Source organism: Protopterus annectens, chromosome 7.part0 (genome assembly GCF_019279795.1).
Source record: "Protopterus annectens isolate FY-2018-M chromosome 7.part0, PAN1.0, whole genome shotgun sequence".
In the NCBI taxonomy this organism is placed as follows: domain Eukaryota; kingdom Metazoa; phylum Chordata; order Ceratodontiformes; family Protopteridae; genus Protopterus; species Protopterus annectens.
Window position 1 is genome coordinate 807,154,148 of NC_056739.1, and position 17,246 is coordinate 807,171,393.

At 41.7% G+C, this 17,246-nt stretch overlaps 1 protein-coding gene across 1 annotated transcript in view; it reads left to right on the forward strand.

Annotated features, from left to right (window-relative positions):
* Positions 1 to 17,246, forward strand: part of LOC122806703 (polyamine-transporting ATPase 13A3-like) — a gene marked incomplete in the record, with an annotated part of 1,429,840 nt that overhangs the window by 1,343,882 nt on the left and 68,712 nt on the right. The window contains 1 exon segment of the mRNA XM_044077342.1: positions 16,823 to 16,903. Coding sequence (XP_043933277.1) covers positions 16,823 to 16,903 — 81 coding nt within the window.

Genomic DNA, 17,246 nt, shown 5'->3' on the forward strand with positions numbered 1-17,246 from the left:
TCATGCTCATTCTACACGTTCTATGGCTACCTCTGTAAGTTGTGACATAGGCACAAATGGATGTGACAAGAAACAACTGTATAAAAGATCAATCTGCCAAACAGTATAAGCATGTAACATAAAAGTTGGAATTAGATATTTAACAAAAAAGCAGGTATACATGAAAGATGGTAATAATAACTATATAAGAAAATGATGTCTTTCTATCTAAATGGTCTTACAGATAATTAGAAAAATGAGAGTAGTGAACTGTATTAGAAAATGTAGAGTGCAAATAGCTATGCTGCCAGAGACGCACCTGGAAAGAACTGAACATGTTAACTTGGTAAAGGTTTTCAGGACGGTTATTCAGCTGAATATTTGGGTCAAAGGAAAAGAGGAGTACTTATATTAGTTGCAAGAGGGGCTCCAGTCATGATGGAAGTGGGAAAAAAAGACAATAATGGAAGATGTATAGTACTAAGGGGCTACTGGCAAGAGAGGAGGATTACAATGACATGCATCTATATTCCACCTAAAATTGCTGTAATGGAACTTTAGAAAATTGTGGGAGAAATAACCAACTTTCAGCAAGGAATATTACTTATAGGTGAGGACTAGAATTTTGTTTGCAACAGTGAAGATATGTGTGGGGGGCCTAGAAGGCAAAATATAACAAAGGAGGGTAGATTTTTGAAGAAATTTATGAAAATGTTTGGCATGGAAGATGTGAATTCAGTACTAGGAATTTGGGGTGAATTTACATATTCTCCAAGATACAAAAACTGGGCTAGGCTAGATAGAATTTATATCTCACAGGAACATGTGCATTTAATTGAAGGTCGTGAAACACACCCAATAACTATTTCAGATCATGCGCCAATAATAACTAAAATAAAAACACAAGGTAATGAAATAAAAATGAGACACTGGAGCTTTCCCACCTGTGACGCCCTTGCACTGGCCCAGTAATCACGGAGACTTAATCCTCACCACTAGCACCAATGAGCAGAGTGCACATTGGGAAGGATAACAAGTACACACACAGTAAAGTACAATTTCCCTTAAGAGCATATAGAGATCACAGTCAGTCTGGGGCTGGTTTCTTCCTTTCTTTCCAGATCCCCAATAAGACTCCCCAGTGGTACAGCTATGGGGTACAGATCTCAGCCTAGTGGTCAAGCTAAAACCTCCAGTGCTCTCTCTGTCCAACCAGTGCTTTGTGTCCCTGCCCAAGTAGCTGACATGCCCACACTTTGAGATATGAGTTATATACAGATGCATAGACACTCCTGGGGAAGGCAGGCACAGATTCTCCAGGTATGCCCCCTTCTCTCCGTACTATAAGGTAGAAATCAATGCCACCAACCACTAATATCAGCTATTATAAGGCCCTTCCCAAAGGGTGACCAATTTCACTGTGCAGTATTACTGTTATCCAAATAGTAAGTGTGACCCAGGGCTAAAGTTATTAGAGTGGCTTGGACAGCATCACCATATACATGCAATGGTACTCTAAGAGCTTAAATTACCTTTACACAAAACAGCCACATTTGAAATGTTTAAAAATATTTAATAATAAATAAAAACACAAGACAATATTCATTAATTAAAAACAATGACATTACAGAGTTCAGAGATCACAGGAAAATGCCTTAAACCAATACTGCAGGATAGTTTGACATAAATATAGAAAACAGCTAGACTCATCTGGCTATATTCTTTCTATCTCTAAGAGAAATACTAAGTTCTAAGTAAACTACTTACATACAGAACAAAGGCAGAGTGCTGGTGAGTGGATGTTCTTCAGACAAAATCCAAAATACTCTCTCTTTCTCTCTGGGAAAGTCTTAAATTGATAACCGAGTACTGCTGAGTCATTGCAGATTACATCATTCTTAACAGTTCTGATTTAGTTTCCCAGGCTCACAGAAACTCAAAATTTACATTTCTTAGTAAGCTGCACCTGACCAGGAAGCCACAGCAATAAAATACATTATACATGTAAAACCTTAGTAATTCTCTCTTAAATTAAGACAATAGAAAGAATTTCCTGGCCCAGACATCCTGTCTCCAAGCTTGAGATTGAATAGTCATACAATGCTTGACTTATCAGCTTTCTTCCAGCAGAGTACACTGTGGTTCATAGATTCATAGGTAGGTGCTAGGCTATCGGCCCAAGGGCCTACGTAAGCCTAGCCAGCAAAGTTCCATGGCTTACGCCACCCAAGAAAGTTATTTTCCTGTGCCACTGTCGAGCAGAGACACAGAAGTGATCCCTGGGGTGTATTTCCTATTTCCCATCCACTCATCAAGATTTTTCTTGAAGTGTGCTAATGAAGAACTTTGCTTGACATGGATGGGTAACTTGTTCCAGAGTATAGGAAGTCTCTGGGACAGGAATCTATCCCTCCAGTGTGTCCTGTTTATTGTGGTGACAAGGTTTAGGTCCCTAGAGCGTGTAGCTCGGAGGGATTGGGATTTCTTTAGGTGTAGCATGTCCAACAGCTCTGGGTTTGACATAGCTTTATATGTTAGGCAGAGATCACCTCGGAGTAGGTGATATGCTATGGAGTAAAGCTGGAGTTTTTTGAGGCGGTCAGTGTAGGGCTTTTGGTCATAGGTAGGTACTAGGCTATCTGCCCAAGGGCATTTATAAGCCTAGCCAGAATGTGTTGGCTTTCGCCTCCCTTTTAAATTCATTTCCTGGGCCTCTGTCTAGCAGGGCCACTGAAGTGATCCCAGGGGTAAATTTATGATTTCCCATCCACTCGTCAAGATTCCTCTTGAAGAGAGTCAGCGAGGGGCTCTGCCTAACATAAACTGGAATTCTATTCCAGAGCGAGGGAAGTCTCTGGGACAGGAAACTATCCCTCCAGCATGTCCTGTTTATTGTTATGCTGAGGTTTAATTCACTGGAGCGTGTGGCTCTAAGAGATTTGTTTTTTTTAGGTGAGCATGTCCATTAATTCCGGGTTGGACATGGCCTTATACGTCAGGCAGAGATCACTTCTGAGCAGGCGGTAAGCAACCGAGTAGAGCTGGAGTTTCTTTAGTTGAGCTGCATAGGGCATCTCTTTCAGGCCCATGATCCTCTTGGTGAGGTACTTCTGTGGTCTTTCCAGCTGTTGAAGGTGTCGATTAAGGTACATACCAAATGGGGCATTGTACTCTATTATGGGACTAATGAGTGATGAGTAGAGGGGCACAATGACCTCTCTTGATCTAGAGGTGAACCCTTTCGTGATTAGGTGGGCTACATAGAAGGAATTTCTAACCACTTTGGCAACGTGATTATCAAAGGAGAGGTTGCTATCTACCTGGGTCCCCAGGTCCCTAATTACATTTTCCGTACTTAGTGGATCACCACATATGTGGTAATTCGTGGGCACTTTGTTTTTCCCAAAGGGGATGACTTGAGGCCATGGTTTTGACACCAGGTATCTGTCTCTGTAAGACCCTTCTGGAGGATGTCTGTGTCAGCCGGAGAGTCGATTATGGCCCCCAGTTTGCAGTCCTCTGCGAACTTGGTCAGCCATAGTCCTCCCATGCTTGCCTGTACCTCAAGAAGTGTATACCGAACAGGAGGGGTCCCAGGACCGAGCCCTGTGGGACACCACTTGTAACTGGTATAGAGTCGGACATGACACCCGCAACTCTGACCATGTATGTTCTATCCATGAGCCACTTGGCCACCCATCTCGTGACATAGGGATTAATGTTCAAGCTGGTGAGCTTGTCTATGATGCCAGAGTGGGGAATGGTGTTTTCCTTCATCTATGACCTTGGTAACTGTTTCAAAGAAGTCAACTAGGTTTAGGAGGCAGTATCTGCCTTTAACAAAGCCGAATTGGGTAGGGTCCAGTGTCTGGTGGTTCCCAATGTCTCTGTTTATAAGTTCCATGATGATTCGCTCCATAGCTTTGCAGACCAGACTAGTCAGCCTTATAGGGCGATAGTTCCCAGGTTCTGTTGTGGCACCACCTTTGTGAAGCGGGATGACTGTTGCTGTACGCCATTCTTTGGGTACATAGCCTGTTGTAAGGCTGAACAGTGAATTTTAGGTGAGGGTTTAGTTCCTTTTGGAGCTCGTGTAAGACGCAGCCCGGGACACCATCCGGTCCCATTGATGCTGTGTTCTTAGCTTTGGAGAGGGCTGTTTTTACCTGCGTGTCCGTGATGTCTGGGGATCTGCATTCTTCTGGGATGGACATGGGCCCTTTTGGGGGTGAGGGGTGTGAAGTTTGCACTGAACTTGTCAGCCAGGATGTTGGCAATGTCAGTTGGTTTAGTGTATTTTTTGCCATTTTGCATTAGCTCAGAGCATATCTGAGAGTTGCCACCTAGATTTTTGACATCCTAAAGAAGGCTTTGTGGTTATCTTTAGAGTCCTTGGCAATTTTTCTTTCGAAACTGGCCTTGGATGATTTTATGAGGGTCGTAGTTTCTTGCTAATATTGATCAGTGATGCCTTTCCTTTTTGGGATTTTGCTCTAACATGTAGTAGTTTCCTCCTCCTGTCGTATAGCTTATTTATGGCCGGGGACCACCAGACTGGTTTCCTCTTTTTGGGGGAGTGAGTCTTGGTTTTACTTGGGATGTCTCGATCCATGCATCCCTGTAGATGCTCATAGAATGCTCTTGTAAAGGATTCTGCGGTTTGAGTAGCATTATCCTTTAGCAAGGGGGCTTGGAAACTTTCCACCTTGGACTTGAGAAGTTTGTTTTTGAAAAGTTTTTCACAGTGATTTCCTTGACTGGGGGTGGGGTCGGGATGTGGATGTCCAGTGTGATTAGTTTATGATCTGATCTGACCAGCGAGGGGTTTACTTCTGGTGTGGAGCACTGATCCCCCATGTTGGTAATGATCAGGTCCAGTATGTTGTCGCCTCTTGTGGGCAAGGTGATCAACTGTTCCAGAGCGTTTGAGTTTATAAACTCTAGGAAACGTTGGGCAAAGGAGTTTGTACTTGAGTAATTCTCCCAGTCAATGTTTGGGTAGTTGAAATCTCCCAATATCATGGTGCTAGGTATTACCTTTGTATTTTCCAATGTTCTCAGGCATGCTGAGTGGGGGTCCTGAGACAAGGTAGGTGATCTGTAGCAGGCTACGATCTGAAAAGCAGTTTTGCCCACTGTTAGTTGCACATGGATGGTCTCCGAGGCCTCGTGCTGTGCTACTAACCTGGAGGTGTGGGTATCCTTTATGAAAGCGGATACATCCCCTTCTTTTGTATTTCGGTCTGGGTTCTGGGGCCGAAAGTTATGGTATGAGTTGCAGCCTGGTAGTGCTGGGGTGCTCTGTGGAGCTTTGAACCAGGTTTCTGCTACTGCACAGATATCAATTTGCTCCATGCTAAGGAGTGCCTCGAGTGCGTGCATTTTGAGGTTTAGACTTCTGGCATTGAGTAGCATTACCCTCAGTTTCTGGTTTCTTCTGTTGTTTATGGAGGCGGGTTTGTCTTTTGAGCCTTGCCTAAAAAAGGCACTATGGGGGTGGCAAGAGCCTTGGCCAGTATTCAAAAGCCTAAGGGCGACGGTGCAAGCCATCTCTGGTGAAGCAGCGTGGCTTGTTGAGCATGTCGTCCCAGGCTGATGGACACTGGATCCCCTTTGAATGACACCAATAGCTTAGCCAATTGTTAAAACTGATCATTTTTTCCATGTACTGTGGCATCATTCTTGGTGAGGGCAAGATGCTACTGAGGGTCAGGGTCATACCGGACTGGGCTACATGATCAGAGAGCTCCTCCGTCTCTTTTCACGTAGTCCAGGGAGGTACGTCTCAGGTCGTTCACACCAACATGTACAATGACAGAGTCATATTTGTACTTGTTTTGGAGTGACCTGAGTGTTTGTGTTATGTGGCGGATCCTGGCACCTGACAGGCAGCTCACGGTAACCTTCTCCTTGTTCAGTCTAGTGAGTGGGACGTCAGTGTGCCTGACAATAGAGTCACCTATTACAAGTGTATTTGGTGTGTTGTTGTGCCTTAAGGGCTGTGGTTGTGTGACACACTGACTTTGTGAAGTATGTGATACGTGGTGGTTGTTTGAGGGTGGAGGCTGCTTGGATGTCTGCTTTGGAGGTCTCTGCTGCGTAGGCAGATTTTTATTTAGAGCCTCTGAGTATGTTTTTGAGTATTTATGTGTGTTGTTTGCTGGTGCATGCATGACTGTTTTATTTTAGACTGGAAGTGTAGTGCAAGTGTTTCCCTTCGCCTCCTGACTGGCTGTTCCAGCCTTGGGTTGAGAGAGCTTGGCCTCCAGTTTGGCTGTATAGTTGCATCTCTCACATACATTTGTGTTTGTTGGAAGGAGGAGAGGGTTGTCCATGTACATGAGGCAATTGTGACATTGCCTCAAGATTCCCAGATTCACCAGCTGGACTGAAGAGTATACCTGAAACTGCCCTTTGAACATACCTGTATGGATAACTGAACTGTTTTACTGATTGCCCGGTAGGGACAAAATTGAGAGCCTTGAACTATTGTATAGTAAAAGGGGAGGTGTTGAATTAGCGTTTATTAATGCTTACTGAGAGCTTGGAGCAAGTGCTGGGCTGTAAAGGAAAGTTAGAGTGTTTAACTTGAGAGTTTGACTAGTTGTAAGGGAAAAATTGAAGAGCAGACTTCTTGGGGCCTGGAATAGTTTAACCCTAGATAACCCGTGGTGCGCAAATGCGGGTTTTAAGGCAGGGAGATGAAAGAGATAGGAATTAGCCCAAAACGGCCAATAAACTACAGGCTGTGACCACTCCTCCAGGGACAGATAGGCTGCTCAAAGCTCCCCACTCTCACTGGTGAACAGAGAAACTTCCTCCTATCCAAGTAAGGATATGGGCCACACAGGAACTTGTACCACAGTCCTGAATTCAGCAGAACTTGAAAACAGGACTAGACTAGCTTAGAAAGGCCAGTAATCCTCTTTGTGAGGTACTTCTGTGGCCTTTCCAGCTGCTGAAGATGTCTTGTGAGGTATATTCCAAAAGGGGTGCTGTCCTCTATAATGGGTCTAATGAGTGTCGAGTAGAGGGAAACAATGACCTCTTTTTTCCTGGATGAGAACCCTTTTATGATGAGGTGTGCCACGTAGAAGGACTTCCTGACTACTGTGGCGATGTGACTATCAAAAGAGAGACTACTGTCCACCTGGGTTCCAAGGTCTCTTATCACACATTCGGTGTTAAGTAGATTGCTGCCTATGTGGTAGTTCATGGGTACAGAGTTTTTACCAAAGAGATGACACTGCACTTTTTTGGCATTGAGCTTGAGGCCATGGCTCTGACACCAGGTATCTGTCTCAGTGAGGCCCTTCTGTAGGATGTCCACATCATTTGGGGACTTGACTATGGCTCCTAGTTTGCAGTCATCTGCGAACTTCATTAGCCAGAGGCCTTCTGTGTTCGCCTGTACTTCAGAGAAGTAGATACTAAACAGGAGAGGTCCCAGGACGGAACCCTGTGGTACTCCACTTGTCACTGCTTTGAGGTCAGATTTGGAGTCTGCAACTTTTACAGTGTGGGTTCTGTCAGTGAGCCAGTTGGCAACCCATCTTGTGACATAGGGATTTATACCTAGTTTAGTGAGTTTAGCTATAATTCCAGAATGGGGGATGGTGTGGAAAGCCTTGGCGAGCTCAAGATAGGCTGTGTGAACCACCTTACCCTCATCCATGTTTTCAAAGAATGGTGCTTTCCTCCTTGGCTACTGCTGTTAAAATTCTTGTTAAGACGCTTCTCCTTGTTTCTTCTTTAAAAGAACTTTTATTAAAATGATTTAAAACAAAAAACAAAATAAAAGCTACAACCTAACCAGATCTGAAGAAGGCTGATAAACCGAAAGTGCTCATCTCTCTTTTTTGTGTTACAGCGCTAACTTTCAAATGGTTAGGTTGTAGCTTTTATTTTGTTTTGTGTTTTAAATCATTTTAATAAAAGTTCTTTTAAAGAAGAAACAAGGAGAAGCGGCTTAACAAGAATTTTAACAGCAGTAGCCAAGGAGGAAAGCACCATTCTTTGAAAACATATTTGCAGCATTTCTTGGGTTTTCCGTAAGCATTTGTTAACTTCTCTTTCTGCTATTTTTACCCTCATCCATGGCTTTGGTGACTGCCTCAAAGAAGTCGATCATGTTCAGGAGGCATGATCTGCCTTTCACAAACCCGAACTGGGTGGGATCCAGAGTTTGGAGGTTACCAATGTCTTTGTTTACGAGTTCCATGATGATACGTTCCATGGCCTTGCAGACCAGGCTCGTCAGGCTAATAGGTCGATAGTTCCCGAGATCAGTGGTGGCTCCCCCTTGGGATAACTGTTGCTGTGCGCCATTCAGTGGGCACAAAGCCTGATGCGAGGCTATTATTGAACATGGTGCTTAAGTGGGGAGCCAGTTCGTTCTGAAGTTCGTGTAAAACGCAGCCTGGGATGTTGTCCGGTCCCATGGATGCTGTGTTTTTGGCTTTAGAGAGTGCAGCTTTTACCTGTGTAGTTGTGATTGCAGGGACTCTGCATTCTTCCTGTATAGATATGGGCCCTTTAGGGGGTGAGAGGGGGGTAAAGTTAGCACTGAACCTATCTGCCAGGATGTTGACAATATCATTTGGTTCTGTAATTTTTGTGCCTTTGTGCTGTAACTCAGAGCAGATCTAGATTATTGACATAGCTATAGAATGCTTTGTGGTTGTCCTTGGATTTAGTGGTGATTTTGTTTTTGTAGCTAGTTTTGGAGGATCTTATAAGGGATCTCAGCTTCTTACTGAGGCTGACCAGGGAGCTCCTCCACTCATGGAATTTTACTTTCTTTTGCAACAGTTTCTTCTTATGGTTGTACAGTTTGTTTATGGCAGGGGACCACCATATTGGCTTCCTTTTTTGGTGGATAGCGTCTTGGTTCTGTTTAGGATAGCACGATCCATGCACTCCTGTACATGCTTATAGAGTGCATTTGTGTAGGATTCAGCAGTTGTAACTGTACTGTCCATCTGCATGGGTGTCATGAAGTTCACCACTTCTGTCTTAAGAAGCATGAAGTTGGCTTTGGAGAAATTTTTTACTGTGGTTTAATGGGGGGTTGGGGTGGGATGTGGATATCAAGGGTGATAAGCTTATGGTTGGATCGGACCAATGAGGAGTTGACTTCAGGTGTGGAACACCGGTCACTCATGTTGGTAATGACTAGGTCTAGGATATTGTTGCCCCTGGTGGGGGTGTGGATAAGTTGATCTAGAGCATTGGAGTTTATGAATTGCATTTTTGAAGCTCAGTACAACATATAGTTTAATCATAACATAGGTTCATAGGTTCATACTAGGCTATCTGCCCGAGGGCATTTATAAGCCTAGCCCATAGTTTTGTGGCTTACGCCACCCCTTTAGTTTGGAGAAACTATGCCCATTATTTTGCTGTGCCTCTGTCGAGCAGTGACACTGAGGTAACCCCTGGGGTGTATCTGCGATCTCCCATCCATTGGTCAAGATTCCTCTTGAACAAGGCCAGCGAGGTGCTCTGCCTCACATAAACCGGGATTTTGTTCAACAGCATAGGGAGTCTTTGGGTGATGAATCTATCCCTCCAGCACATCCTATTAATAACAGTGTTGAGGTTTAAGTCTCCCGCCCTTGTGGCTCTGAGGGATCTAGATTTTTTGAGATGAAGCATGTTCATCAAATCTGGGTTTGACATGGCCTTGTATGTCAGGCATAGGTCACCTCTGAGCAAGCGGTAAGCAACTGAATATAACTGGAGTTCTTTCAGTCGGGCAGCATAAGACAGATTTTTGAGACCCTTTATCCTTTTGGTGAGGAACTTTTGTGGCCTCTCCAGCTGCTGCAAGTGTCGGGTCAGATACATTCCGAATGGGGCATTGTACTCGATCATTGGATCATATAGTTCTCTTTACATTTGTAAACCAAGCCTGTGGATTATTTTAATATTTACAAATAACTTAGAATTATCTACAAAATTCTATCTAGCTAGGCTACAATTAAAGAGGGTAAAGATCCATCGGATCCAGCTTCATACAGGCCCATTTCAATATTAAACCATGATTATAAAGTGTTTGTTTCTAATGGCTAAAAGAATGGCAAAAGTGATACCAGCATTGATAGATATGGGTTAGTGTGGTTTTGTGAAGGGGAGGCAAATATTTGACAACATTAAAAGAACATTGATGATCCAGAGAGAAGCAGATTGTAAGAAAATACCACTGTTATTGGTGGGTCTTGATGCAGAGAAAGCAATTGACAGAGTAGACTGGGACTTCATGAGTAGGGCAATGGAAGCATTTGCCTTCCCTGATACAATTATAAGGTTGATTAGGAGTATATACAAGGGATCGGAGGTGAAAATTAAAGTGGATGGGGTCCTCACTGAAATTTTCTGCATGAGTAGAGGAACGAGGCAGGGGTGTCCTCTTTCCCGTTTGTTTGCATTATATTTAGAACCATTGGCAAAGAAAATAAAGGACTCGGAAATTCAAGGATGTAATTGGTATGACAGTCAAGAAAAGCGGTCTCTATTTGCAGATGATATTATTTTATACATGACAAAACTAGAAAAAGGACATTACAGTTTTGTGGGACATTTTAAGACAGTTTCATATCTTTTCAGGATTCAAAATTAATGAAGCTAAAACAAAGGAGACAGCAGTAAATTATGTACCCACATATGAATTGGTCCAACAATATCCATATTTATGGGGACATGATAAAATGTGACGGGGAAGAAAGAGGCGGTTAGGAACATATTTTTTGGGATTGTAATGAGTTGGCAGATTTTTAGGATTTCCTGCGGACTGCTCTGTCTGGGATGCTGGGTGAGCAGATTGGATTGACTGAGGAGATGATTTTTTGAGCTATGATATAGAATCAGAATTGCCTAGGCATAGTAAAGCCTTGCTGAGTCTAATTAATGGTGGCTGCCAAAAAGCAATTGCTAGAAAATGGAAATCAAAGTCTAAACTGACTTTACTAGAAGTAGTGAATATAGTACAATATAGTGGAATTGGGATCTTTAGAAAAGGGAAGGAGTAGAGCAAATTACATAGGAAAAAAAAGGAACTGTGGGAACAATATGTGCAGTGAAGGAATGACGTTTAAAAGAAGTCAGGATTTGAATGCACTGTATAATGCTTAATTGACAATGACTGGTTAGATTATAAGTGATGTATAATGTTTCCAACTACAGCTGTTTTAGAGGTGTCTGTGATGCATACTATTTTCAACTAAAGTGGTGTCAATGTTTGTTTTTCTCTGGTTCGATTCTCGGCTGGAGTGCCTTCTGTGCGGAGTCTGCATGTCCTCCTTGCGGTCAAGTGAGTTTTAAAGACATGTAGGTAGGTGGGTGTGTGCGTGTGCCTTCTGTGAAGGTTGGGCACTGGGCTGGCAACTCGACACAATAAAAACTCCATTGCCAATCAATCTGCGGACCTAACCAGGAAAAGCCAAAAGACATAGCTTTGGTGTCAGTGTTTGTTTTTCATTTATATAAATGTAAGATTGCCTATGTCATATGTGATAATTTAATAAAGATGTTTTTTGTTGAAAACAATTGAAGCATATAAACCGTGAATAATAATTAATGCCACAGTCCATTAGCTGGGGTGAATATGTGCTCAGACTTGAATAGACCCTTTGGAAATGGCCTGAAAGGTGTAACATAAACCAATTTAAGACAGTACAGGGGAGACCACACTAAGGTTTTAACTGCCTAATTAATAGGCCATGATTAACAGTGTCTTTATAAACATTTGCTGTAGATGATTCCCACTGTTGAAGTGACACCCCAACCCAGTGTGTAAAATTGGGAAAAAAGGGGTTGTGGGCAGATGCTGCCAATAACATCCAGGAACACCAAAACTGAATAGAAATGATGATCTCTGTTTAGCCACTGGCAAATTTGTGGCATCTGGCAATGTCTGTTAGATTCTTTTAGCTGTCCATAAAGACCCTGTGCAAACGTCTTACACTGTTAAATGGAAGTTTTTCTTCCTTATGAGTCTTGTTTAAAGAGTACCCCCCCCCCCTTTTCCTTTCAACGTATAGTTGTTTTGGACCATTTGCTTTATTTACTGGCAGGAGTTTTACAGTATTATATTGTATTTTGTCAAACCTAATTTCTCCCCTTGCAGTCCGCGGCTTGAATGGCTATATCACACACTTTTTTCAAAGTTTGCCTCGTATCAAATTTCCAAAGTTATAAAAGCCTCTGGTATCCTGGACTGCCATGTGACCATTCACACTGATTGTTGTGATGTCCAGTGACTCCATTTGTAGTTGTATCATTTTTAAAATGTGTTATTTCACTTCTCTTGTTTAAAAGAGCTTCCATGTCATGGTATGCGAGTAGTTATTGTCTGAAGCTAAAATCATTTGCAAAAATACTTTAAAAATACAGTTAGAGTAGTTTCATTACCTTTCGCTTCTCCAAAACGACAGCTCTGCTTAGCTGAACAGTACCTTTTCTACAGTCTTTGCTCTACTGGAGAGACAGCAGAATGCATTACGAATCATGGCAGGCAAGTAGTAGGGTATTTGAGTGACAGCTGAAGGAATGCATGGTATGTACCTCAGAGGAAATGTTAAACATTTGTTGTGAATTGTGCAATATTCACTGTGTTAATATGTTCTCTAATATTTACAACCAGGTTGGATTAGAATCTTAAGGGGGGGGTGTAGTGAAGGTTACAAAAAATCAGAAGTGCAGTAGTAATACGTTGTAAGGATGCATAAAAGTGGAGCTACTAGAAGCTGCTTTTGCGGCTTATTTTAGGCAATATTGGCATATTTCAATTAATGTTTAGAAAAACTGGTGTGGTACAGTGGCTAGTATTACTGCCTTGTCAGCACTTGGTCCTACAGTTTGGTTGTTAGCTGGGATGTCCTCCCTTTGTTTACATGGGTTTTCTTGATGCTCTATCCCATCCCCTGTCTTGTAGACATACCATAGATGAGTTAATGAGCCTGAAGATTGCCCATGGGGGGGGTGTCAATGTGCATGCGTGCCCATTGAGGGTTGGTCTTTCTGCCTTGTTGTCGTTCAATACCAAGTTAGGCTGTGGCTGCCTGGTTACCCTGAATTCAGCTGCTAGTTGCTCAGAGAATGAATGAATTTTTAAAAAAAAATGTGAGGCTGGAAGACAAAAGTGCTACTGATACTTGGCCTGTAAGTTGTGTGGTTATAGAGATATTGCAGATTTATGGCATGCTATGTTATGAATGGTATCACAATTTTCATGTTTATGTAAATTTTTAAAAAATAAGTGCTGCCTGAAGAAATATGGGGCATCATATGGAAGCTCACAGCCACATGAACAAAATTGCTGCTTGGTTGTAGGCATCTGGTTTGTAATCTCTATTCCATAATTAAAAAAAAATAGAAAATATAATTTGCATACTGTGAATATAAAAATCATTCAAGATATGGACAGTCATATGTGTAATTACATTTTAGAGGTCATTGTGACCATCCATCCTCAACCCCTTTTTCCATTTTGCACATGAGGTCGGGATGTCACTTCCACAGTGACAGTCATCTTAAGCCATGGTTTACACCAAGTGGCTAGCCCTGCTGTGGTAGTTCATTCACACCACTCACTAATGTACACACACTCACCTATGGCCAATTTAGAGTGTCCAATCCACCTACTTGCATGTCTTTGGAGTGTGGGAGGAAACCAAAGCACCCGGAGGAAATCTGCTTGACAGTAGGGAAGACATGCAGACTCCACACAGAAGGCACCCCAGCCGAGAATCGAACCAGAGAACTTCTTGCTGTGAGGTGACACTGCTAACCGCTGCACCAACACGGCCACCCATAAGAGGTCATTGTGACCAACAGCATAGTAATTTATACTTTAGTGGCATGTTTGCTCAGAGGTATTAAAATTTATTTGAAGTATGAGCTTGCAGTTAGACTTTGAAAAAAACCTGTTGGTTCACCACTTACATTATGGAAAACTCAGTGGTGCAGCTTGTCAAGAGTAACTGGGAGTCAGAATTCAGCAGCTGACTCCTTAATGAGAGCTTATGTTTGTGCTCAGAATACTAGCAGGCGAACTGTAAAATCTATTGTCTACAGTGCCAGAAATTTCTATGGTTTGGGACACCTGACATATACCCACTTTCCTGTGCTGATATAGTACCTCAAAAATATTAAAATGAGCATTGTTTTTCCTCTGCTGGCCACACGTGCACAGACACACACACACACAAATATGCACATCTGCAAGCAATTTGGAGAATTGACAATTTACATGCACTGTGTGTTTGGGATGCTGGAGGAAAACGGACGACCCAGCAAAAGACCATGCAGACTGTACATGAGGAGAATTCCAACTGGGAACCCAGTTAGAGAACCATGCACTGTCAGGCAGCAAGGCTGACTACTGTACCATTGTGCTTACCTTTTTTATAAATATGTGCCAGGGTACGGTGAAACAAGGTTTTGCAGCGACCATTCTCATGTGGTCAGATTTTCAACTTCTGTGCCATTTTCCTGTGTTTCACAATTTTAGGCCTTGTTTGTAAGATCCAAAAGATACATGTCTGTTTTCAAGGACAACATAGGAGTGCCACTGTCTGATATAGTCACACATTATACAGGTGAGGCCCAAAAGCCTCAAACCCAGAACTGAAAGTTTAAAAGTGTAACCATTCATAACCTTTACATTTTATGCTGTTCTTTCAGACTTATTAGAAATTTGACAGATGTTTCTATATAGTTGTATTATTTTTAAACATTTAGGGAACAAACTTTAAGCATACAATTTATGGCATCTTACCTTACAAACTTTTGCAGTATCATTGTAGCATTCCATCAGTAGTATAGCTAGGGAGGGGCAAGGGGGTCAACTGCCCTGGTTGCAAAGTGTTAGGGGTGTGATCATCAGCCGATCCCAACCTGTCTTCCGTTAATGCAGTACCTGCTTTTAAAAGCCATTATTGCATTCGTGGTTAAACCTGAGCACTGTACTGCTCCATGTGTGGTCTAAACTGTCGCAACTGCTTACATTATAGCAAACAGTTTTCTGCAGTTTAAAAGTTAGAAAAAAAATCCTTTTTACTAAAACCTGAGCACTGTACGACTTTGTGCAGGCAGGGTATAAACTGTAGCAACTGTTTGCTACAGTTTATAAGAAAAAAATATATATATTTACTTATTTTAATAAAAGGAGGAAGAATCGGGGGCAGGGCACAGAAATGAGACTTGAATGGGAAGAAGGGGGTGTGTTATTTATCTATCCACCTGGATGGTGGCAGTAGGACTGTCTTTTTTTCCCTCTTGCATGGATTTGGGATCTGTAATAAGCTGATCACTAGATTGGCTTAATACAGATAAAGGTGCTTTCACACATCACATATTCGTTGTAAAGCCTTGACACATCAGTTGCAAAATGATTGATTCACTTTGATGGGGTAGAGAAGTGATAGTGTCAAGAGTTTTTTTTTTCTTCTTTGGTAGTGCAATCATGAATAAGTTGGAGTTAAAAAAATAATCTACATCTTCCAGAGTTACATAGATGCATTTTGTGTCATGAGTGCATCTCTCCTAACTTTATCATTTTCTTGGATTTTTATGTAAAACAAACGCATTATGCATTTCAATGTGGAGTGTATTGAATGCAGTGGTATAGAAAAATGCATACATTTTTTTTTGCTTCTGTCAGAAGCATGGGTAACCATTGGTGAAGAATTTTGTTTTGTTTTGTTTTTTTGTCAAAATGTGATATCTTAAAATTATTCTGTGATTTAAACTAGTTTAAATTTTAGTGTAATATATATATATATATATATATATATATATATATATATATATATATATATATATATATATATATATATAAAACATACAGCTGCCCTCAGACTTTGAATGTATGGTAATTTCTGCATCATACAGACCCCAATGTAACTTATTACTTTTATTTGTATTTACAAAGCTGGGTAAATGTTTTATAGATATGTCAGTTTAGCGTAGCCTCTCAGTATGTTTTGAGGACGTAAGAGAAAAATTGCAATTTGTAGAGAAAAGTCATGCTGACTAAGAGATAGCATGTTGACTTTGTACAAAGAGGAGTGCATGTTGACGCCAGACAGACAGCCATCAGCCGTCAACCTTGAACTCTGGGCCTTGGAACTTGATATACAGAGAACATCAGCAGCAGTTTTGAATCCATAAACAGACTATTGTACAGAGGTTCCTGCCTGGGCTTTAAGGAAGTAGATAAGTAAAATGCAGACATAGTTTTCTGTCTGTGCCATTGGTACCCCGGGCTATGGCTGGCTGGCTGGCTGGTTGACTAAGATGGATCAAGTCCAACAGCTAGAGGCCGTGTCTCTTACTTCTTTATCCTGCGGTGGAGTGCGGGTACTTCACACAACAGAGCTCTCCTGTGGTGATTTGAGAAGTGTAGGTGACAGGCCAGCAGTGTGTATGTTCACTTTGAGGGCATGTGTTCCAACAGCAAGGAAAACTGTCCAGTTATGGTGTCCCTGCATGAAGAGGCCAGCACTCCAAGGGATGTTAGGCTGAAATATTTGTAGTGCATCTGCTGCCTGCAGATAACTCCCAGTCCTGTTGTCTCTCTGACATTCATAATGAACAGGTTCACCTTATTGGCATTGTAAGCAGCCAGGTAGAAGACAAGCAAGGGTGGTGGAATTTGTGTTGTTTGGTCCTGAAGAGTAAATGGCATAGGGCTGTAGAAAAGGAAACATAAATAATCTTAATTAAAAGTAGAATAGTTTAAAGAACCTTATGAATTGTAGAGTTTGTAGTTTAAAGTCTCTGTAATCTGTTTTGAATTGGCACTGTGAATTAACTTGTGTTTTGTTTTGTTTCTTTTCAGCTGGTTTGTGTTCCTTATGATTGGAGGCTGACAATGCTGGCTTTGACTGGTGCTAACTTGCTCCTCAGTATTTTCCTTGAGGTAAAAACTAAGCAGTAGAATAAAAATAGATACTTCAGTAGGCATTTGTAAATGTATACATAAAAGTTTCAAAAACAGTAAAATCTGTAGTAAGGAAGAGAAGAAGGTATAGCATGTTTTTTTCAGATGTGGAAGACAATATCAATCTGTTTAGGAATTGGTCAAGTGATGTAGCAGGATGTCTGTTGCAAACTTATTTGGATGTGCACTTACAGTTTATAATTATGTAGTTGTTAAATGCATTAAGGAAAGACATAAGGATCCTTAAAGAAAAAATGACTAATGGTCTGCAACTTGACAACTAGGTTTGAGCATTTGAATTGGGCAGCCACGGTGGTGCAGC